This window comes from Coptis chinensis, chromosome 3, assembly GCF_015680905.1.
Source record: "Coptis chinensis isolate HL-2020 chromosome 3, ASM1568090v1, whole genome shotgun sequence".
Classification (NCBI taxonomy): Eukaryota; Viridiplantae; Streptophyta; class Magnoliopsida; order Ranunculales; family Ranunculaceae; genus Coptis; species Coptis chinensis.
In genome coordinates, this window is record NC_141458.1 from 107,456,091 (window position 1) to 107,478,585 (window position 22,495).

The following is a 22,495-nucleotide window of genomic DNA, read 5'->3' on the forward strand; positions in this document are numbered from 1 at the left end:
GCTTTCTCTAAGTTTTAAACACTCTGCAAGCAAGTTAAGATCTCGGTAACATACGAAACTGTGCGCATAATAATCTGTAACTCATCAGTGCGTGTGATATGATGCAAGATTTGTCGTATGGTCGAAGGATTAAGGAAAACTTCAAGTGTGTCTCTATACAGATTTGGACTTATTAAATGCTTCCTATGTCTTTTTCTTAATGTTCAAGCATAATACTACAGCAGGAAATACATACATAGACCGCTGGTCTCACCCTTTTTCGCTAACAAGTTCTATTTGTTCCATTGCACTTTCATTCTTGCCTAAAATGGCGACTTCGGAATTCAACGTTGAGTTTACAACAAAATCAGTTGTGAAAGCTTCTGATTTCTCCAGAGAGCCCTACATTATCCATTTCTCTAACTTGGATATTCTTTCTGGTCGATCTCCGGTTACTATCCTCTTTTTCTATGCAAAACCACAAGTTGAAAACTTCTCGTCCATTCTTTCTGTGATCAAAACCTCCCTTTCTAAAGTTCTTAACCACTACCACCCTTTTGCTGGTAGAATAGTACCAAATCCTGTAAGGAATGAACCAGAACTTCTATGTAACAACGAAGGCGTTGAAGTTATGGAGGCATACGCCAGTATAGATCTAGCTAGTCTTAATTTCTATGATATAAACAAAACTCTGAAAAACCTCTTAGTCCAAACTCCACTGGACATACCTTTACGCTTCCAAGTCACTAGTTTCACTTGTGGAGGTTTCTCCATCTCATTGGATTTTGATCATATCATAGCTGATGCCGCTGCCTTTGCTATGTTTCTTGTTTCGTTCTGTCAGATTGCTAGAGAGAAACCAATCTCAGTATATCCCAATCATGAAAGGTCGAATTTCCAGCCTCGGTCACCTCCTACTTATGGTCCTTTACTTGACAGAAACTTTACCAAGTGCACAGTAGAAATGATACTGAGTGCGCCAAAGTCATACGATATTTCAGTTAAGAGATTATACTTTATTGAGTCCTCAGATGTTCTTAAGTTACAAGAAGTAGCAAGTGAAAATGGTGAAAGTAGGACAAAACACGAAGCCTTCTCGGCATACCTTTGGAGGCTAGTAGCATCTGCGTTAAAGGAATCAGATACACGTTGTAACATGGGATGGATGGTAGATGGACGAGGGAAGATGGTATCTAAGGCCATGTCAAATTTTATTGGAAATGTTGTGTCAATGGCAGTTGGAGAGGCAGATGTGGAAGAATTGAACCAAGCTACACTATCAGATGTAGCAAGTCTTGCACATAAAGCAATCACTGAGGTGACCAATGAAAAACATTTTTTGGACTTAATTGATTGGATAGAGTGTCACAAGCCTGGGATGTTTGCCGCCAAGATGGTCCTTGGAATTACTGGGCCTGCAGTTATAGTATCATCGGCGCGTCACTTTCCACTCACGCAAATGGATTTGGGTTTTGGTATCCCAGTACTGGGGACTTGCTACTCAGCCATACCAAGTCTTGGCGCAGCATATATTAACCCTCAACCTAGTTCCAGAGGAGATGGGTCATGGGTTGTGTATGGTATGGTGTGGCCAGAATTGGCGTCAGCTTTGGAATCAGATGCCAATAATATTTTCAAGCCCATCACTGCAAAGCATTTAGGTTTAAAGGTTGTCTGAGTAGCTCAAGTATTAATCCTGTTGTAATGCTGTCTTTTTTTTTTTCGAAGTTTGCAAATTGTATTAAATGGAAAGAAGGTTGCAAGAGGTTGGCTTAAATAGGACTGTGTTTCCTAATTAACCTTAATCAAACCTAAAGTACACAAAGTTTGGGGATCCCCACTTGGAAATCCATATAGGTTGTAATGCTTTGTCAATATGGCTTAAAAATGCATTTCTTTTAGTTGTCACAATTCATTTCATCTTCAAATCTTCTACAATTACCAAACAAAAAAAGAAAATAACTTCTCCCACATTAAATATGCTTCCACTCTTTCCAGCAAAGTGCAAACCATAGAAAACATAGCCTAAATTACAAGTTAGTTTGGTTCTTAAGTCTACTCTTTACTATGAACTTGTTTTGACCTTTCTATTTCTCAAAGATTAATCATCAACGCTGTGTTAACATTCGCTTTGTTTATTACATTACAAGTGAGTAACGCTGATAATACTTTCTACTCAAAACAAACCCCTTTAAACCCTTTAAAGGAATAACACCGGTTGATTCTTGTAGTCTGTAGGTTGTACAACGGTTGCTACATTATTTTACTCTTTTCAGTTGCAACATATCCTTCTTCATTAAATTTCATGCAGCACTGAACCTTGGGACCATAAAATTAAAACCAAAATTGAGCAATATACAAGAATGAGGGCAGCAACCTAGAAGTTGAGGAATATCTTGGTTAAACCAAGCACTTTCCCGTACTGTATAGTAAACCAGCCGATTAAGGATAAGTATGCAACAAGAAAACAAACTCGCCTCAAACGAGTCAGATGAACTGCAGAACAAAGCCTAGTTGCCTCTGAATTTTTTACCGATCTGGGTTTTGGGATCTTTAAAAGTCGGACCAAGTTGATAGACATGAAAGCCGTAAGCATACCAACAAAAACACCAGCAAGTGAAGCCAGTACGACAGACGTAGATCTTTCCTCACCCAAAAGCAATGAATAAGCCATCCTCGTGAGGCTGTAGAAACAAATGAAAAGGAGATAGTCACTGAAAAGGTAAGACCATGTACCAGGTCTGGACATCAACTTCATTGGACTCGCAGAGATAGACATTTATATAATTGTTTTAGTATTGAAAAATAAATCCTAATATTAATTCATCTTAGGCAATGGAACAACATATGGTATCTGTGTATCATGGTGAGACGTTATTAGGCCACAAAAGTACATAACTAACCTGGCCTCATTAGATAACACTCTACCGAAAGGAACAAACTCAGGTACATGTTGACCCGGGGAAAAAGGGTGCTAACTGTTTTTAGGTGCACATCTTTTTATTAATAAATAAGCAAAAATATAAAGACAGAGTAGAACAGCAAAGCAGTTAGAGAAAAACCACGAGGGACCGTGGGATACAAAAGATAGCTAACAAAATACATACTAGAAGAAAAGCACGTGACGTCTGATACGTAAACTTATCATACTTGACAAGTGACAACAGACCATATTATTGCAGCCCTTAAGGAAGATATTGATACTTGAAACATAATTGGCTAAATTACTTACTTAGGTAACGTTTAGTTATTGTATTTATCATACTTAAAGACTCCTGCTCCTCTAAATATGAAACACACAAAAGGAACTTGTCTATTTATATAAGATTATAGTCAGCTCACAAATTATAATAGCATAACAAAAAAAAAATACACAAGAAAATTGAAAAAGGCTTACAGGATGGAATATCTTTTTATCATCTCAGCAATTGAAGGATCTTTTGCATGGCAGTTAAAGAGACTGTCAGAATAGATATCCACTTGGGAAATCCCAGGTGTGTATCGACAGTTGTAAGTTCCATTAACCTAAATGATACATTGGTCAACAGTAAGATTCTAGAAAATATGCAACATATTACAGGATATAATCTAGAAATGTATGAGCCAGAAAAATATCATACTAGAAACTCTACAAGAACTAAGTTATATTTCTATAAAGTTATAAACAACTAAAGAATTACATGAGTAGAAACTTTAACTTTTCATGGTCTGATGATTAGTTACGTCATGAGAGAGACAAATTTGCAATAAGTACCTTAAATTTTTCTTTGGTTAACCATGCAGCATCAAAACTTGGCCTGCAATCAATTGGAAGGGCCTCCTTTGGAGCTTCTGCTAATGCATGGCGCATCCGACCAGAGGAATACTCTTTGTATTCTACCTGAATCCATTTTAGTAGCTTTACTTTATGGGAAAATCTTATTGAAAAAGCAGATGCGGCTGAATAAATTTTAGGGTAGGTAAGTACTAAACATGATATAACTGGGACAACATACGTTCAAGGCAATCAAAAACAATCTATAAGGAGAACAGAAAAGAACAAGATGGATATAGCATTCAGTGACCAGTATACTCAAACAATTATCTACAGTTATATGTACTCAGAAGTTTAAATGTCCTAGGAAGTGAAATGTTCGGCTCTTCAACACTGAAATAACAGGTAAGGTGCGAAACAGCCAACATAACAGATCTTAAGAAAAGTACACACACACACTTGGGAAAAGCAAACTTAAATCTAAAAAATATTCGTTAACAGGTCCACAAGCTGATGGTGGAATCAACTTCCCTTGTCAACACTTACCTACTATTCAGATTAGACCACCGTTGGCACCCCTGAGTAGGTCGAACCGATGAAAATAACCTAGTTTGCAAAAATTAAAGAGGAAAATAGACACCCAAGAGTAATCTGAATAGTAGGTAAATTAAATGCTGCTCAATCCATATAACGCGTAATTTTTGCAAGGAATACTTAAATGAAAAACGATCATAGACTGATGACACATAGAGAATAAAAGAACGAGCTACAATTATTTAGAAATAGTAAACCACTCTCTATGTACCTTGAAGACTGAGGCCCAATAGTAATCATAACGACATCTAAACTTTATACTCTCCGAAGGGTAAAACACATTCTTAGCTTTATAATTCAGTAAACCAAGTTCACATACTTTTGATGATCTCAAGTCCACACCTAAAAAAAACAATAAAAAATATAAGTTTAAAATAAGTCAAAAAAAAATACAGTAAAAGTAAATGGTTACTTACTAGTGGAGACAATTTTACATTGGGAAGAAATTGAAATGGGAATAGGAATATCATAAAAGTTTTCGATGATATAAACGACGCCGATAGCGAAAAGAGTGGTGAGTATAGTGATAGAGTTAAATGAGAATGGGTTGGATTTGGGTTTATGATTTGAGATTTTAGGAACATTGGGAGGAGGTTGTTGTTGTGTATGTGTATCCATATAATCAGTTGTTTTGGGAGGTGGACTCGGGTCAGAAGAGAAATACTTGCATGTTTATAGATGAATACGGACTTCCTTTAAACGTTTCCATGTGTCACCACTAGTTATTACTCCATTTCCTGATTTTTCTCAAGGCGTGAAGAAGACTCGTAGGAGCAGAGTTTTTTTCAATATATTGGGATTGGTGGTCCTGCTATAAGGATTTTTAGTGGTGTTTTGAAAAAGGACTTTAGTTGGATTTTGGTGGTCCTTTTTTTGACACAAAACAACGTCAATGTCATGTACTGTATAACGTATACGTGTGAAGCTGTGTGGCTGGCACTGCTCCACAGTTCAGAGTTGGGCCTTTTGCAGTCGTACTCCTTACTCAGGCCCTCTGAGAATCAGCAATTTCGTTTGGACATTAAAGACCAAATACACTCATGTTTTATTAGCTTCCAGTTAGATTACCTGTTTCGATATGGGTCCTGACACTCATGTTTTATTAGCTTCCTGTTCGATATGGGTCCTGTTATTGACAGACCCCATTTTGTGTTGTGTTGGGCAGACCCCGGCCCAATTTGGGGTTGTATTTATGTTGGGTGCAACAGAGAGTTTTGGGCAGACCCCGTGACCAAACCCAAACAAAAACAAACCCGAAATAACCAGTTACCACCCTTCGTCAAATTCACCAAAAACCTACCAAAACCAAAAATCAAAAATTGCGCCAAATTAAATTCATCTCCGATACTGTCTTGTGTTCTCCCTCTCGATCTCTCATCCTCACTTCAACTGTGAATATGTGAATAGTTGGGTTTGTTACGGTGAAGTCTATTTAAAATTGAACTCCACAAACTTCTTCTCGCACTTTCAAAGGTATTTTCTCTAAAAAATTAGTGTTTTTTTTTATATTTTGCCGATTATAGATTAGAGATATCGTCTTCTTCACTTGCTTTATCAATGTCTTCTTCTAGGTGACCAGGTTAAAGAAATCTTCTGTTGGCAGCGTTTCTCTATTTCAGGTATTGTTATTGTTAGATTTTAAGTGATGAATGCTTAAAATATCTCGCCTATGATTCTCATCTCCTGTTGGCAGTGTCTCTCTATCTCAATTTTTCAAGTGATGAATTTATTTGTTAGGATAGTAGACTTTTCTGATAATGAACTGTAGCTGTTTAATATCTTAGGTTTATTTGAAACTGAATCACAGTAAGAAATCTTAAGATAGGGGGAAAAGACATGTAGTCACTCTCAAGATGTTTACATTGCCAGTTTTGACTTTGGTTACTAATATTTGGTTATCAAGTAAAAACAATCAGTACAAAGATATGTAGTGTTTTTTGTATATATATATATATACAGTCCCGCTCTTAGACGGACGTCCGTTTACGGACTTTACTTAAAAACCGAAATTTCGAAAATAATCTCGCAAAGGTTTTCCTCAAAACTCTCACACTCGTTCTCTCTCTCCTATTCTCTCCCCAAATTTTTTTTTCCAGAGACACAGAGAGTTGACAGAAAGTACAAACGAATCCCAGTAAAGATTTCAGTTTCAACACTGAAATCCCAGCAAAAGAATAATTACATTTTCTTAGTCACATACTCATATTCATTTCAGCTCTAGCTTTTTTTTTTTCTACAAAAACGTTAATAACCATGTCTTCTTCTTCTTCTTCTCTTCGTCTTAGTCAACTTCACAGTCGCAAAGTACTTAGAGAGAAAGAACAAATAAAGTTTGAAAAAAAGCTATGGATAGTAACAGAAGAAATTATCTTTCTTTTGTTGAAGAGATGGACAGAGATTTTCATTCAACATTCAGAACTTTCCCATGCTTATTTGTATGTTTTTTCTTTTCTCTTGGTTGTGATTCTTAGAGAGTATCTTGATAGATGAATGATATTGTTACTTATGCAGTTATGCCCATAATTTTCTTTCCAGGTACACTACAAGCCCACATCTGTTCAGTGGTGATGCTGAAAAGGCATTTGATCGTGTTAGAAGTAAGGTCAGTTCATATCCATAAACTAAAATTTTGGCAGTGGAGTTTAAAGCAGTGTGACAAATTTAGTTAGCCAGCTGATTCTAATTTTCCTCTCTTCATACTATGAAGGTGAAAGTTCCATTATACAGGTGTGACTGTTATGCATATGCACTTTTGGCTTCTGGGTTTGTCAATCTTGCTGTTGAATCAGGCCTCAAGGTTAGACTTCATTTCCCATTCTTCGCTTTAGACATATCCAGGCGCTTAAGACATATCATGTTGTTTGTTGGGTATACTGCCTCTTGTTGTTTATGGTTATGCCGAACCTAATAAATACTGTAGTATTGTTACTAATCCGGATTGTTATGGATTAGTACTGTAGATAGATGAATGTATTGAAGTTTTCTTTTCTGATAATAGGATGAAAGGGGTTATGTTGTATCTTTCTGTGCTTGCATGGTGGAGGTTTGTTGGGTATGATTTGATTCAGTTAGTCTGATTGCCCTGTATTGAAAAATGCTTGGTTTTGAATATGGTTTTTATATGAGATATTGAAATGAAAGATTTATATATCTGATCTTGATTACTTGACATTATATAATTGAGTTGATTAATTAAGTCAATCTGAATTTCTCATTTATTTGTTGATTCATCTGTGCTAGTCTTCGATCAATTGCTCTACCTATTACTGGACCATATATAACTGAACCATATACTGTCGACAATTACTGCAGATTCATATAATTTAGCAATGGCGTTGATGATGGCTCTAACTATTTTTTTTCTTGGCAGTCTTAAGGCTAAAATCTAATTGGAAGAATGAGAGCAAACTAAAAAAGTTAAATTTGGAAGATGAGCACAATACCTGCCAATTTCGATTTCAATTTTAGATCAAATATTTGCCGGTCGTGCTTCACCCTGACATGAAGGCTCGGTTGAAATAAAAAAGGGAATTGGGACAGGAATTGTATGATCTGTAAACAGCCGTTTTGTGTTGTTAAGTGGATAGCTGTATGCGGTGATATTAGAAAGACAGAGTTATGTCATTCATGCAGTGAGCTTGAAAATGTGTGCGAGGTCTGTGGCCAAGTTTGTCTAAAAGACATATATCATTATTGGGAGAATACTACTGGAAAATTGATTTTCTGGATATTCTCCCTGTTTGAGTTATTTGCTGGAAAATGTTCTTCTAGCAGTAAAACTAGTTTGTCGTTCACATCTCCACCACATCCATATAATATTTAACTTCTTAGTCTAGTCGTATGTGTGCCTTGATTTTCATTGATTCTGCTGTACTTCACCATTTTATCTTATTAATAATGATGTCTTTCAGTGCTCTGGACACCATACTTAAGCAGAGATCTTTGACAGATAGCCAGAGGCTAAGGGGAGCTAGACAGTATACATCCCGAGTTCATGTTGCTGACATTTGTGAAGCACTGAGAGCCAGTTTTCGCAAGCCATCTTCTGGGTAGAATATATGTCTCGTCTTTTTTCTTTTTAGGACTGGAAGTGGGATTATTCTAATTTTAGTCCCTGTGTTAGTGTGTTATATACAGTCCGCATATATATTCTACTTTACACGGTATAGTATCTTGTGTTACTAATGATGTTTGTATCAAGAGAATATACAACATTGTCGATGATGACCCAACCTCGTGTGCTGAAGTATTTGCATTTGCTCATACCTTAATTGAGAAAAAATGGCCTGGACAGATCAAAACAAGAAATTACTCTGATATGTCAGGTTCAAGCAGCTAGGCACAGGTACTGCCGGGACAGAAACGTGTCTCAAATGCTCGATTAAAGAATGGGTTGGGGGTGCAGCTTTTTCACCCAACATACAGATCAGGGTTAGAAAGCATTATAAAATCAATGGATAACACATTTCACTAACTTCGGCATGTAAATATAATTGAACAAATGAACTGCTTTCCCAAGGGTTTTCGGTAAGACCCGCAAACTCAATGTTGCACGTTCTTTTACCTTGCTTTTGCCAATACCACCAAATATGATTTTACCATCAGCCTTTTTGAAGATCTTGAAAACACACTCTAGAAACTAGATGGTGGACTGGTCGAGGCATGTATTTACCTTCACATCTTTTTCTTTTAAATCTGACGAAATTGACTTCGTAGAATCTGAGATTAATACAATAGAAAATAAGGTACAACACAACTTTGGCGTTGAAACCCAAGGAATTACCATACACGCACCACTTTTACTAGGTTTTGTGAATAATGTGGTCAGTGCAACTATCAGTGCCTTTGTTCTCGAAGATTCAAAGAAAACAATTGCCAGGTACTGTCGGCACAAATTGACAATTTCCCTGGGCATCATCTTCCTTTCATACACTCATGAATGGTGAATTTTGACTAGTAACCTTGTTCTTCACGCACTAGAGAGTAATACTGTTTTAATAACTAAACATTTTACTAAAAGAAAATATCATATCCGATAGAGAGTCGCCAATACATAATGGGTTTTCAACACCTACTTGAAAATTAGCACCTACCTGACAACTGAGGGTCACTATAGGCTTGTTTAGATAAGCATTTACTCATCCAAAATCATCCTTTCTTATTTATATATACCACAGCGCTGTAGCGAATATACATTCTGCTAACGCGATGCCCCAATATAAATTCTTGATCAAACTTGAAAGGAAGAAAATCAATATGGTTCCCTGTTTCTCTTCATACCAATTTTTTCTGGAAGAATTTCCTTCAGAGTGAATAAAACAACAAACTTGGACTTCATTTTCTCATTCTGATAACTTAAACATTGTCTTTACTGCCACTGTAACGAGTCTAAAGCCTGTTGGTGAAGCTGCTTATCTCCAGCTGCCAACACGTTGAAATCTGAAAAATTACAGGACTTTCTTGTTAATAAAAAAAAAGACAGGAAGAGTTTGGACAAAATAAGATATGCAGAAAAGGAACTTTATAAGTTGGAGCTTTAAAGGTAGTCTTAACTCATGAGAAGTTGAAATGAACCTAGAACTCTTAAAAATGTTTAGAAGAAGAACCAGTTGTTTGAGTTCTTTAAGAGTACTCAAGTGACACTACTTGGTCCTCAGGTGGTGAATAATTTTTTAACTTAAGCAATAAGCGTAAGGAAATTGTTCAAGGAACTCTTGATGGAAAGAAACCATACTGGCTGGATTTGAATCCGAAGAGGCCTCCCAGTGTAGTTGATTACCCCTCCAATCAGTTATCGAACCTCCAACACCTTCTATCACCGGCACCAGTGACAGGATATCATAGGGCTGAGTAATACAACAATCCGGATTAGTAACAATACTACAGTATTTATTAGGTTCCGCATAACCATAAACAACAAGAGGCAGTATACCCAACAAACAACAGGATATGTCTTAAGCGCCTAGATATGTCTGAAGCGAATACTCAATAAGCGGGCAGCCTAAGAAGATCTTAGTGGCATCCTTAGGGAGAGAATCACCGATAATACTGAGAGAGAATAGGAGTGGAGTTTGGGGTTTTTTTTTTTTTAAACCCTTCGTAAGTATATTTCGTATTTCGATATTTCGGTGTTTAAGTTGAGTCCGCTTAAGAGCGGGTATATATATATATATATATATATATATATATATATATAGGGGTGGGATAGAGGCACATTCACTGTAGCCACATTCTAGGCACAGTGCATCCACACCACTGATCTCTTACCAATCCAACGGATATGAGATAGTCTTTGATAGCCAAATTCGAAATAAATGAAATTTTGGGAAATAAAATTTTTTGAAACATAAAAATGAAATAAACAAAAAATCGATTGAACCTTCTTCTCCAAAAATTAGATCGTGAAATTTTCTCAAACACTTTCTCTCCAAAATTCACGAGTGGGTTCTCTCTTTCGACTGTGTGCTTCTTTGAGGTAATTTCTCTCCTCCTTTGTAAGATCTTTTTGTCAGACATTTTCTTGATTTCTTCTTTTTGTTAATAATGGTGGGATAAAGAAAAATCAAGAAAATAAGTCTATGATAGAGGTTACAAAAATGGAGGCCCAGAGAATGAAAGAATTGTTACTTCTATGGTCAAGAATCAGAACCACTCGTGTAGCCCTCGTGTGTGGAAACCACACCGCTTCCAGATTTGGTACCCGCTAAAAATTCACTAATCTGCTTTGATTATTTCTCTTCTTCTTGATTTTTACTAAATCAAAGATCGATGATGGTACTTCTCTATTAGCGTATTGTTACTAAATCAAAGATTGCAGTGAAGTTTTTGGAACTTGGGCTAGTGTTGTTTTTAGTTATTAAGGTGAGAAAAAGTTTACTGATATATGATTTGGAGTTGGAAATTTGAGGATGGTGTCTGTTATTTTACTAGTTTAGAGCTTCTTTTTTGAGTTTCGAGCTACTTGTTTGTTTCTTTGTATTTGAAATAGGGTCTATAAAGTCGATTATTGTGGAGCCTTTTGTATTGGATTTTTTTGTTTTTGGTATTAAGGTGAGAAATTTTGAAATGAGTGTCGTAAATTCTTTAGTTGAGTTTATGAGCTTCTTATTCATTTTCAAAAGAGAGTTTCTTTGGTTTGTGTTTGATGAGAGAATCGGTTAAGTTGAAGCTTATCATGAGATGATCATTCTTTGTTTTAAATATTCAAGTGAGAAAATTTGAAATTTGGCTTTAATTTCCCAATTACGGTTTGATATGTTTGTGTTTATATTTTTTTGGTGATTGTTAGAAATGTTCATATGGAAATATTGATCGATTCTTAGGATTGTTCTTTTCACTTCTTCAAGGTTTTACTTCAAAAAGTTAGCCCCCAAACTCTTGAATCAAACAGAAATATGTTTCTAATTTATCTATCTTGGAATAGTAAATGTGTATTTCTATTTTGCTTTTAATTAGATAATAATAACCCATATCTGATAGGAGTAGATGAGTTGTTGAAGTAGTCGGTGAATCTCGAAAGCAAAGATACTTATGGTATAGCAAACCATCGCTTTGTGATATATGTCCACAATATTTGGATAGATCAGATTATAGACTAATAATTTGGATATTTTGAACCATCCTGGTGGGGAACGTTTAGATGATTGCAGGTTATCGATTTTAGAGAAAGTTTCGGTCTTGATGGTATAAAAGTTCCTTGACATTCTGACTAAAGCGAGTTATGACGATGGTTTTTAGTCTCGTTCTTTTCCTTTTCTCACTAACCCCTGAATCTTGTTTCTGTTGTATCAGGACTGAGAAAGATATTACTCCCATTGGTGGGCTCCCTCATTATGGTGTGGTGAAGGAAGACTATCTGCTGATCAAGGCATGTTGTGTTAGGCCCAAAAAGAGGCTCTCCGTCAATCCCAATTGAAACAAGGCTCTCCGTCAATCCCAATTGAAGCAAACATCTCGTCTTGCCTTTGAGGTTGTGGCTTCTTAGTTAATGAGCATTTTGGTTTTCTCTAGCTATATTATTATAGAATTAGAATCAATTGTAATGCTTGTATAAGGTAAATGTACATTTGAGTTCAGTATAAGGTAAATATACATTGGAGTTCTGATGTAATTTAAAGTGTTTGTTAAGAAAATGCAATCTCAGTTGTCGCATCAATAAGGCACTCAATAAGTTGAGAAAGGAAAAATAAAATGAGAGTATTAAGCGGCGTATGTAGCCATACTGCACGTGCGGTGGCGTACAACAACTTAAGCGTTTGGAGTAAATGTTTGTACTCTTGTTTGTGTGAAAATTAAAATGGGATACAGCTTAATTTGTTCATATTAGAGGTTGGGAGGTCGCTTTCCCATTCATGCTTTGGACTTGGGAATAGATGGCATTCTGACAGAATTTTGAATCACATAACAAATTTCGGCTGAAATTTCGAAAGTTAAAATGAACAAAATTTTAAATGAGAACTTCACATAACAAAATGAACTTCCATTTTCCTCACAAAACTAAATAGAACAGCCTATGAATCCTGCTCTCAACCAAAGTCAACCAAAGTCGAGAATAAAAAGCTAAATATAAGCATCGAGGAGAACTAAGCACGTAACCAATCAAACCGAACAATTTTAGGCTACAATATCAAAGAACTAAGCTACCACTTTCCAACCAACCACTAAAACCGAACTAAGCTACAATATAAAACCTGTCATAGAACTAATTAAGCTAAAACCGAACTAAGCTACAATATAAAATGTCAGAGGATCCAAGTTGTCAAAGGATCCAAGCTACAATATAAAACCGAACTAAGCTGTCAGAGGATCCAACTTTGTTTCCTTGTGCCTTGTAAAATGTGAAGATCATTCCTCCACCTAACAGCAGAATATCAACTTTCTCTAGCAATGATTCTATCACACCAATCTTGGATGAGACTTTTGAGCCTCCTACAATAGCAGCAAACGACCTTTTTGGATAGGACACATCTCCAACGATCGAGATAGTCAAGTTCTTGAAACAGGGCAGAGGGGAAAATGTCAGAGTACATGAACAGATAAACACCAAAAACAGCATCAAAATGTCAGAGTACATGCCACAGTTTTGAGAAAATAATTCCTAGAAGTTGGCATCAGCTAACTCTCAATCCCTTTTCAAAATGGCAGAGAACAATACGAACAGTTTTAATTTTCTTCATTTGGAGGTACCTTCAACAAGATTCATCTCACAGCCATCCAAAAGAATGAGGTTACTAGGCATACTGACCAAGCAAACACTTTGAGTGGTACAATGGTTACTCACTAGGCATACTGACCAAGCAAACACTTTGACCAAGATTACATATCATAAAAATACCAAGATTACAAATTTGATATTGATTTAGCATGAAAATAAAACACACCTTAACCCCAAGAAGCTCAATCATATTCGTCATCATTTGTGTCCTCATCTTCGTTCTCTTCCGTAATCTATATAGAATTGTTTTGCAGCCTCAAGAGTTTCAAAACACATTCCCAAACATGGTGGCTTCACAATTTCCACTTCCACTTCAAACTCCGGAGGTTGAACAGAGGAAGAAAATGCCGCAGAAAGCTTGGGTACTGCAAATAAATGTGTCCACGTCAAAAAAAAAAAAAAAAAAAAAAAAAACTAACACAGTACAATAATACAGTATTGAATTCGTTGGTAGAAATCGAAAATAAAATTGAAACATTAGCTCACCTGAACCATATTCTTCTTGCTCTCCAACTTCATCAATCAATATGGAGTCGTATATTCCTGCAAATAACTCATGCAGAATGTTCCATTAGCCAACCACAATCAATAAATTACCCAATTAAAAACTCCATAACATTCAGTTCCTCAAAATTCAAAATTAACACCAAATTCCCATATCATATAAAAGCCCAATTAAAAAAAAAACAATGCTGTAAAATCCATTTCGGTGAATGAATGAAAATGAAAATAAAGGTTTACCTCAAATTAATGAAAATGAATTTCGTGGTGAATGAGGAAAAAGATTTACTTTTTTGGATAGAGATTTCAGCAAGATTTACTTTTTTGGATCGAGATTTCAGTCAGATTTACTAGATATGGTCAATTAGAAAGAGAAATGGTTGAGAAATTTCGGTGAATGAGAAATGGTCGATTTACTTTTCACTAAGATCGATCTAATTTTGGAGGAGGAGTTTCAGAGAAAATTCTCGGTGTTAATTTTGAAAATTTCATGTTTTTTTATTTCGCAAAATGTTTTTTTCTGAAATTTCATTAATTTCATTTTGCTACCTAAGAATTGAGATGGTGTGGATTGGCAAGAGATCATGGTGTGGATGCATTGTGCCTAGAATGTGGCTACAAAGTGAATGTGCCTCTATCCCCATATATATATATATATATATATATATATATATATATATATATATATATATATATATATATATATACTACCTTGACAGGTTGACATCCCATCTTGGATGACTTATCTTAACCGTTCATATCTAATGATATCAATGCTCAAATCTAAGCTCCCAGATAACAAAGGAATAAAACAGGGGCAAGTTGGTCATTTGACTTTCTAACATGAAATGAACTCAAAATTAGATCCGATTCTTTTTCCTACCTCACTCCCAACAAATCAAAACTAGACAGACTCTCTCAAAAAAGACTAATCAAGTCTCTCCATCAAAACCCTTCCTTGTTTCTTATTAGAAATTAAATTTATGAGTTTGGAGAAAAATCTACTATTGAATTATTTGATTATCAAATCTGGGAACCAATTAACGAATTTTTGGGTGGCAAATGTATGAATTAATTAAAAAGATTTTTTGGATAGAAAGTTCTCATATTAGGTTGAATGAAACTTTGATGACTTCATATCATTGCACCAAAGTGAACACATTCAGATTTCGGACAACCAACAAGAAAGAGTAGATTATAACATCTTCAAACACATGGACAAGACTCTTTTCTATTAACTGTCAACTGAAATTTACAGAAAAACACCCCATACATCAAAACATTATTCTAAGAAAACAACACTCTTTCCAAAAAAAGAGTGCCCAAAGCTAATGTTTGCCCTCTTTACAATTGCCTTTGTTAGCAACAAAAGACATAAAGGACTTGTTACACTTCGTTCTTAATTTGGAGAGGCTAGATTGAACCATTGAAGTCTTGGATATTCATGTGTTTTGCAATTGCACATACCACACAAACCACATCTTGTGCACACAAAAACGACAACCCACTATTTTTTTTTGTTCAATGTAAATTAAGCACACCCCATACATCATGAAAGGAAAAGGATGCAAGGAAATTCCAAAGATTATGTGTCTTGTGCATTTTTTTTTTGTGCCAAGAGCTTCACAAGTTGAAGGAGAGAGACGGAGATAGAGAAAAAGACGTGATGGTGGATTTCTCGATCTAAAGTCGGTGGGGTGGTGGGTTTCAGAGTGAGGAGAGAGAGAGAGAGAATAAGGAAGAAGAAACAAAGGCCGGTTCTACCCAATCTATTGAATCTGATCTAATTTGTGAAACAAATAGAAAATTACTATTATACCCTCCTGTATTTGATTGGTAAAATTAGCACAAGATCGGAACATTGGATCAGGTATAATCAAATGGATGTGGTGGGCTGTCAAGATGGGCTGTCAACTGAAGCTGTCAAGGTAGCCAGCCCTATATATATATATATATATTAGTGCATATTGGGACCACTTGATATACATGAACAAATTTTTATGTTCTATGTGGATGGGATCTGTGAATTATGTGATTGTTGAGGGTATGGAGGGATATCTGAGTGTTGAGGGTATTGAGTTGTAGCTATTATTATCACCCATCTATCCTTTATGGTTTGGTGTTTCTAAGAGGCAAATGCAATCTGACAAGATGAAATTGGTGTAAAGCTCTACCAAACTTTTTAGCGTGATTAAGCTGTGAAGTTTAATAGAATTCATTACAATCTGTTTCTTGTTGATGGTGGTAGTAGATGCCACGAAACAAACAGACTCTGATTGTATAAGGAGATATGTTTTGCTAAAAAGAGCTTTTACTTTGTAGGTCGAAAACGAAGGTGTGTCTAATGCGATTGCAAAATGCACGACCGCTTAACCCAATACTCAAGCCATAGTTAAAAAATACTTAATAAGTTTTTTTGTTGTAATAAGGCTTAGGCTTATATTAAGCGCAGACCCTACCGCTTGTATTTGCTTCTCTATATACACATAAAGTGGACCGATAAGCACCCAAAACTGTATTATAAAACCTCGTAGAGACATAACATTTCGGTCAATTTTGTGCTTAATAATCATGAAATAATCGCGATCTTCGTGTTTTTGCAGGTTGGAGCAACTAATGTAAAAATTATGATAAAGCCAAAGATTTAAGCACGGAATAGGGAGTATACACATGCCTTCCGATCATGACCATGTGAAGCCCAACAAATTAGGGACTAAAGCCCAAAGACTCAAATAGTACGTAATCCAAATAAACGGGATTACGCGGCACGTAAGCATCAAACTTCCGAAGCTCATATCTCTTGAACGGGACTAATCGGACGAGTGAGTCGCCCGACGATCGCGGTCGATGAACTCTACAAATAGAAGGAAGTTGTAAAAATGCCAAAAGACCGGACCGCCATCGGACATCAGACGTGGACCCACTAAGCGGGCTCATAAGATTTGATGAGTCATCATGCAAGTCAAGACAAAGGTGCAAATAATTGGTGCAAATTTGACACCTTGCATGAAGTTAATGAGTTAGTTGGATTTAGGTGATAATTATCTAAAAAAATGAAAGGTGTCAAATGGGAGTTAGTTGTAGATAAGTGAAAAATAAATGAGATGAGAGTGTTTCACGTGGGAGAAGAGAAAAAGGCTCTCTTATGTAAAGGGGGGCTGATTTTGGGAGTTGAAAGCTTTTACTTCCTTGACTTTTACTTTTTATTTACATCCATGTCTTTAATTTTGTTTTTTGAGTTCTTAGTTTTTAGAGAAAAGCTTGTAACTTGTTAATGGGGGAACTCTCTCTAGTTTTTAATAAACTCTTCTTCATTTAGGTAAACAGGTTGTAGTTTTCTTGTTTGTTTCATTTTTTCTTTTTCATTTCACATATCTTCTTGTAGTTTAATTCAATCCTATGATCATGAAGCTAAAACTCTCCCAAGGGGAGGGTTAATGATGCTCGTGTGAGGATCATGCTACAAATTTAGGATTCCAAAATCACTACTTAAAAGACTTAGGTTCTATTTTTCATCTTGTCCCAAAATGACAGAGATTGACAATTATCTGATTAATTGTTGTAAAGTAGAACTAGGAGTTGGAATGATATTTCAGAGATGAAATATCATTTCAATTCTACATGCTAGCATGATATGTTTAGAGATAGGTATATTATGTTAGGGATTTGAGATGGTAGTGACCTATTTATAAAAGACTTATAGCTAGGCCTTGCATGAGTATGATTAATCCTTCCCTATCTCTCTCTCTCTTTCATTTAACTATAAACAAACTTACAAATTTTAGATAACTTGTGTAAAAAAAAATCTATCTATAAAATCCTTCTCACTTAGTTCTCCAAAGTGTAGATTCGGTTGTGATCATTTAAATTTTGTCTTAGAAGTTGGAACGAAATCCCTACTCGAACTAGATTGACATTCTCAAAGAAAAAAAAAAAACAGTTGAGTAAGGAATTATTGAGTTTTAGCACGTAGTAAGTCAACTTCTAAAAACACTTGAAAAGTGCAAAGATCGCTGATCACGGAAGAAGAAATTTCACTAAATCATGAATAGCAAATTTGTGACATTGTGGCAGCACCATGGTGAATTTTCATGTTTATTCAGGCACTGAACAGCTCTTTGACAATCTGTATCTACCACCGCCTTCTTCTGTTCAATTAGTTTGCAACTTGTAGGCCTACTACGTTAGCTTTTACTTCTTGAATAGGATAGACCTTGTATCACTGTCACATGTCAATAATACTTCACCACACCTTGAGTTGGACATTACTCCATCACTATTAAGCTTAATTGTTCCCTTTTTTGGACCTAGTCCACACACATTGTGTGTATGTAGTTTTTATAATGAAACGTTTTTGGTCCATACTCTTTTTTCTCGTTTCATTTTATTTGGATTGCAATTAATAAGTAGGGCATGTTAATATCTCAAAGCATATAAATAGGGTATGTTAATATCTCAAAGGATGGCTTAAGTCTTTTTGTGTGGATACAGGGAAAGTGATTCAGTTTGTAGTAGGAGTACTTGTTAAGTGTCAATAATGAGCTACTTTGTGTTTTCTCATTCTATTGATATGAGAGTTCTTATATGCCTTACTTGGTGCTAAATTATGGGTGGATTATTGTTAGAAAATGAAGCTATTATAGTTCTCCATCTATTGATTGAACTTTTGTTATATGTACTAATACTTGTTTTTTTTTCCCTATTTATTATGTAGCAATGCCTCGAAAAAAGAATTTAGTAGAAAAACTCTACACGGGTACTAAGAAGTTGTTAGCTGGGGGGAGTAGTAGTTCAGTCGCGATGAGGTGCCTGAGAAAAAGAGAGAAAAGGGAAATAACACCTCGGCATCAATCCGTAGAGGGGATCGAAAAACGGATGATCCCAGCAATGTAGTTGTAAGTGGTGTAGAGTTAGAAAAGAAAAAGAGAAGAAAGGAAAGTGTTCCAAGTGATGTAAGTAATAGTGATGTGGATAGTGATTTTAATGTAGATTTAGATGAATATGTAGATTTAGAAGATGTAAATATAGATCGTGGGAAGAGTGTAGTTGTAGATGATGGTGATGGTGAAGAAGAGGATGGTGAAAAAGATGACGAAGAAATGGTTGATGATGGAGAAGAGGAGGGTGAGGAGGAGGAGGACAATGTCGAGATAGCCCCTGTACCTCCACATGCTATTGTGAGAAGTCTAAGAATGACTTGGAGTTCCAAAGAAGAAATTATGGAGGTGGCCCTTATGGGACAAATGTTTTGTATGACTATGCGGTGCACGTGGCTCGCGATGTTTGGGAGGGGTAGGTAATATCATATAGTATGTATTAGTATTTAAGTTTTTTATTATGAAACCTTGTGCATACATTAATACTGAGTTTTTGTTGTTTTAGGCAAATCGAGGAGCGTTGAAGTGCAATGGGCACTTATCCAAGTTGGTATAATGGGATATCGTCGGAGAGTGTTTAGACTGCTTAAATTTTCATGAGGAGCTTCAAAGGATAGGCTTATGTGCTCTAGTATTCGGTGTATACAAGCATCAGGATCATGTGTTGGTCTTTGCATTTGTAGACAGGTGACATCCAAAGACCAACACCTTTCATATGCCGTGGGGCGAGATGACAATCACGTTGGACAATGTTTTCCAACTCCTAGGAGTTCCGATCAAAGGCAAAGCAGTGACTGGGGACACTATTTTGAGTTTGGAACAGACAAAGAAACTTTTCCAGAGAGGTCTTGGCATACCCATATATGGACAAGATAAATGTAGAGATGAAAGCCAATAAGTTCACTTCCAGAGTTAGGATGGATTTCTTGTTGAAGTAGTTTGTTGGGAAGATGACGGATGAAGATTTACGTGATGGAAGTGGGGTTGTTGTGAAAATGGCGACAACCCAGAAAGAGTTGCAGTTTGCAATGAGAACTTATCTCTTATTTTTTGTTTATCACCTTCACCGACACGTCTGGAACTGTAGCATCCTGTTTGTTATCTGAGGCTGCTTTTGAAATTTAACGAGATCAAAGATTACGCGTGGGGTGCAACCTTATTGGCATATTTGTACAAAGGTCTTGGGACTGCGACAAGTGCCAAGGTGAAGGTGTTTCAGGCTATTTAACTCTCCTACAGGTATGAGTATTTTCGTTTTTCTTTTCATAGTTAATTTTATCTATCTATTAGAATGTTAACTGGGTGTCTATATTAATCTAGGCATGGATCTATGAGTACTTTCCGAGGTTTAGGCCATTCCCAAACTTGAATTATAACTTGAGCATGTCGTTGTACTCCCAAAGTGATTGTGTTGGTTTGTCCAACACCATACGAATCGATCCTTGTAAGGCTACCAAGTCTCTCGCAGATAACTAACAAAATTGGAGTACTCAACCCTATAATGTTTTTCAAAGCAGCAAATCTACAGTTGAAGATATCATCAGTCCTCGATTTTACTACAGTGTTCCACAAGAACTGGTCTTTCTCTACAAGTTTTATGGTTGGGAAAAAATCAAGGCATTTATGAAGGACACACGTAGCGATATGCCATCTACAAAGATGTTTGTGTGCATCAGGGAACACAATATCAGCAGCATGCATCAAGGCCAACTCCCTATCAAACACGATCACGGATGGCCTTTCGTCACCCAGCAAGCCGTTAAACTGACGCAAAGCCCACTCATAGTCTATCGATGTTTCAGACCAAAGCAACACTTGACAGACCGTGAAAGACTTCCAGGTTGAAATCACCTCCACAAACTATACAAAAGGCCACTGATACCTATTGGTTTTGTAAGTAGCGTCTATGATGATAACTTTTGGAAAAGTCCGAGCCAACTTAACACCCTCTGGATGGGCCTATAGCAACCCTGTTATCTCATTTGTATTCGTATCCTCTCACCTCCTCAAAGTTCGTCCTCATAGAGTATAGTTTAGGGATTAGGGATTAGAAATGAGGGAGAAAAATAAGAAAAAGGCTAAACAAATTGGCTCTAGATTACTTGTATTTAGTTGGGAGGTGCCTAACACAAATTATGATTTTTTTTGTCAATGGTGGCGAGTAGCTTCGATATTCTCATTTGAAATTCTTGCTATGATAATTGCACATTTGCACTATGTAGTTGATAACTTCATTCATTTGATAACACCGGGCAGGAGTTGCTCTAAAGTCTAAACCCTATGTGGCTATGTGCTAGGGGTAATGTTCAAATTTCAAAGCTCACAAAATTCAGATTAGTCAATCGATTTTACATAATAAGATAACCTCCGCAAGGGACATCAAAATTTATCCAAAACAAGAATTTAAAGTAATAACAAAAGGGAATAATAAAACTATAAGAATGTTGAGTTTCGTTATTTAGTATCATTACTATAAAAATATATATATATTTAGTATCATCAAAATAAGATATGCACGTATGGATCACTTATTAAATCGATGCATTAGAAGGCAAAAGTGAGAATTCGAACGATGAAAAGTGCACACAGCGCAACAAAACATCAAGCCAGACAGTGCCATCCATTTGGAATCATTGGTGCTGAAGTGATGAACAACGGTAGCCGCAGATGTAGTGGCTCCAGTTTGGATCCACTACTTATGCCAGTGGTGTTGAAGGATAAGGATCTTAACGTACGAAGGTAGCCCAAGTAACTATGGCGGCAAATTTGAGCATAATTACGACAAGCACGTCCTTCAATCTTCGTTATTGTTAGTGTTAAAGAAATGCTGCTGTGGTTGTTATTGTTGTTGAATGGAAGTACCGATTAGAAGCAGTAACGAGTGCCCTAGCTGCAGCCATGAATTGTGTGCTTGTGTAATCAAGTTAAAATCCTTGGTTTCTTTTCAATTCAAAAAGTGACCAACTTGAAGTTCATATGAAAATTGAAAGAATAGGCAACATAAAATAAAATTTTTAGCCCACGAAGACTACATTTTCCCAAATTACACATAAACATAAATTACAATTTACGAGGTTTCCTTTTCTTATCCTTCTTTCCATCCTCATCATCCGTATCATCATCGGTAACACTTACGTCATCATCACTATTACTTACCTCATCATCTTCCTTATCACTAACAGATGGATCAAGTCTCGCTGCATCCTTGGCCCACTGAATCAATTTCTCCACCTCATTTTCCTCCACGTCATTATCACTCCTTTGATCACCACCGTCCAAACTTGATCTCACTCCACTAGGACCAGCACCTTTTAAAGCATCAAATCTAGCAGATATATCCCCATCATCCTTTTTCTCCGGTGGCACACTTGTAATTTTGTTAGAAACAGATGGCGTTTTAAGTGCCTCGAATCTCCGAATAAGATCTTGATCAAGTGGCGTAGAAGAGGAAGTACGAGACATATGAGAACCGACGCTTAATTTGAGAACCATCTCATCTTCCGTGGCTCGTAGCAGCTCTTCCACTTCATCTATCTCTCTATCCTTCCAACTCTTCTTTCCTCCATATTTACTCAT

At 36.3% G+C, this 22,495-nt stretch overlaps 4 protein-coding genes and 1 long non-coding RNA gene across 9 annotated transcripts; 2 read left to right on the plus strand and 3 right to left on the minus strand.

Moving 5' to 3' along the window:
• Nucleotides 1–257: 257 nt before the first annotated feature.
• LOC147512708 (coniferyl alcohol acyltransferase-like) lies at nt 258–1,756 on the plus strand. The gene has a single exon (XM_086595720.1). It carries the CDS (start codon nt 308–310, stop codon nt 1,655–1,657), a length of 1,350 nt encoding a protein of 449 aa, XP_086451846.1. The 5' UTR covers nt 258–307; the 3' UTR covers nt 1,658–1,756.
• Nucleotides 1,757–2,040: 284 nt separating this feature from the next.
• Nucleotides 2,041–5,153, minus strand: LOC147512709 (exopolysaccharide production negative regulator). Its single transcript, XM_086595721.1, has 5 exons — nt 4,744–5,153; nt 4,539–4,669; nt 3,734–3,859; nt 3,377–3,504; nt 2,041–2,663 (listed from the first exon to the last, which is right to left on the minus strand). Exons 1-5 carry the CDS (start codon nt 4,943–4,945, stop codon nt 2,357–2,359), a joined length of 894 nt encoding a protein of 297 aa, XP_086451847.1. The 5' UTR covers nt 4,946–5,153; the 3' UTR covers nt 2,041–2,356.
• Nucleotides 5,154–5,564: 411 nt separating this feature from the next.
• Nucleotides 5,565–8,635, plus strand: LOC147512710 (bifunctional phosphatase IMPL2, chloroplastic-like). 5 transcript variants are annotated; one of them, XR_015215091.1, is made up of 5 exons: nt 5,565–5,800; nt 5,899–5,946; nt 6,863–6,924; nt 7,035–7,124; nt 8,239–8,635. XR_015215091.1 is itself a non-coding variant. In XM_086595722.1 (5 exons), the coding sequence occupies exons 1-5, from the start codon at nt 6,581–6,583 to the stop codon at nt 8,257–8,259; spliced, it is 414 nt and encodes a 137-aa protein (XP_086451848.1). In that variant the 5' UTR covers nt 6,373–6,580; the 3' UTR covers nt 8,260–8,635. The 5 variants fall into 5 exon arrangements, 3 of the variants coding, with proteins under 3 accessions (XP_086451848.1, XP_086451851.1, XP_086451850.1); XM_086595722.1 differs by lacking the exons at nt 5,565–5,800; nt 5,899–5,946 and adding exons at nt 6,373–6,762; nt 7,326–7,379 and having other exon boundaries at nt 6,863–6,929; XR_015215090.1 differs by lacking the exons at nt 5,565–5,800; nt 5,899–5,946 and adding exons at nt 6,376–6,762; nt 7,698–7,982 and having other exon boundaries at nt 6,863–6,929.
• Nucleotides 8,636–9,186: 551 nt separating this feature from the next.
• LOC147512711 (uncharacterized) lies at nt 9,187–10,380 on the minus strand. Its single transcript, XR_015217255.1, has 3 exons — nt 10,260–10,380; nt 10,062–10,173; nt 9,187–9,766 (listed from the first exon to the last, which is right to left on the minus strand). It is a non-coding gene; the product is annotated as an uncharacterized LOC147512711 (long non-coding RNA).
• Nucleotides 10,381–21,884: 11,504 nt separating this feature from the next.
• LOC147512712 (uncharacterized) lies at nt 21,885–22,495 on the minus strand. The gene has a single exon (XM_086595727.1). It carries the CDS (start codon nt 22,493–22,495, stop codon nt 21,980–21,982), a length of 516 nt encoding a protein of 171 aa, XP_086451853.1. The 3' UTR covers nt 21,885–21,979.

What these genes read in the sequence shown, in the direction of transcription:
- LOC147512710 (XM_086595722.1), top strand. Translation starts at nt 6,581, where the DNA reads ATGTCTTCTTCTTCTTCTTCTCTTCGTCTTAGTCAACTTCACAGTCGC. An exon ending in GAACTTTCCCATGCTTATTT is followed by an intron (nt 6,763 to 6,862) that starts GTATGTTTTTTC and finishes TTTTCTTTCCAG; the next exon opens with GTACACTACAAGCCCACATC. An exon ending in GCATGGTGGAGGTTTGTTGG is followed by an intron (nt 7,380 to 8,238) that starts GTATGATTTGAT and finishes GATGTCTTTCAG; the next exon opens with TGCTCTGGACACCATACTTA.
- LOC147512708 (XM_086595720.1), top strand. Translation starts at nt 308, where the DNA reads ATGGCGACTTCGGAATTCAACGTTGAGTTTACAACAAAATCAGTTGTG.
- LOC147512709 (XM_086595721.1), bottom strand. Translation starts at nt 4,945, where the DNA reads ATGGATACACATACACAACAACAACCTCCTCCCAATGTTCCTAAAATC. An exon ending in TAACCAAAGAAAAATTTAAG is followed by an intron (nt 3,505 to 3,733) that starts GTACTTATTGCA and finishes TGTATCATTTAG; the next exon opens with GTTAATGGAACTTACAACTG. An exon ending in ATAAAAAGATATTCCATCCT is followed by an intron (nt 2,664 to 3,376) that starts GTAAGCCTTTTT and finishes TTGTTTCTACAG; the next exon opens with CCTCACGAGGATGGCTTATT.
- LOC147512712 (XM_086595727.1), bottom strand. Translation starts at nt 22,495, where the DNA reads ATGAGTAAATATGGAGGAAAGAAGAGTTGGAAGGATAGAGAGATAGAT.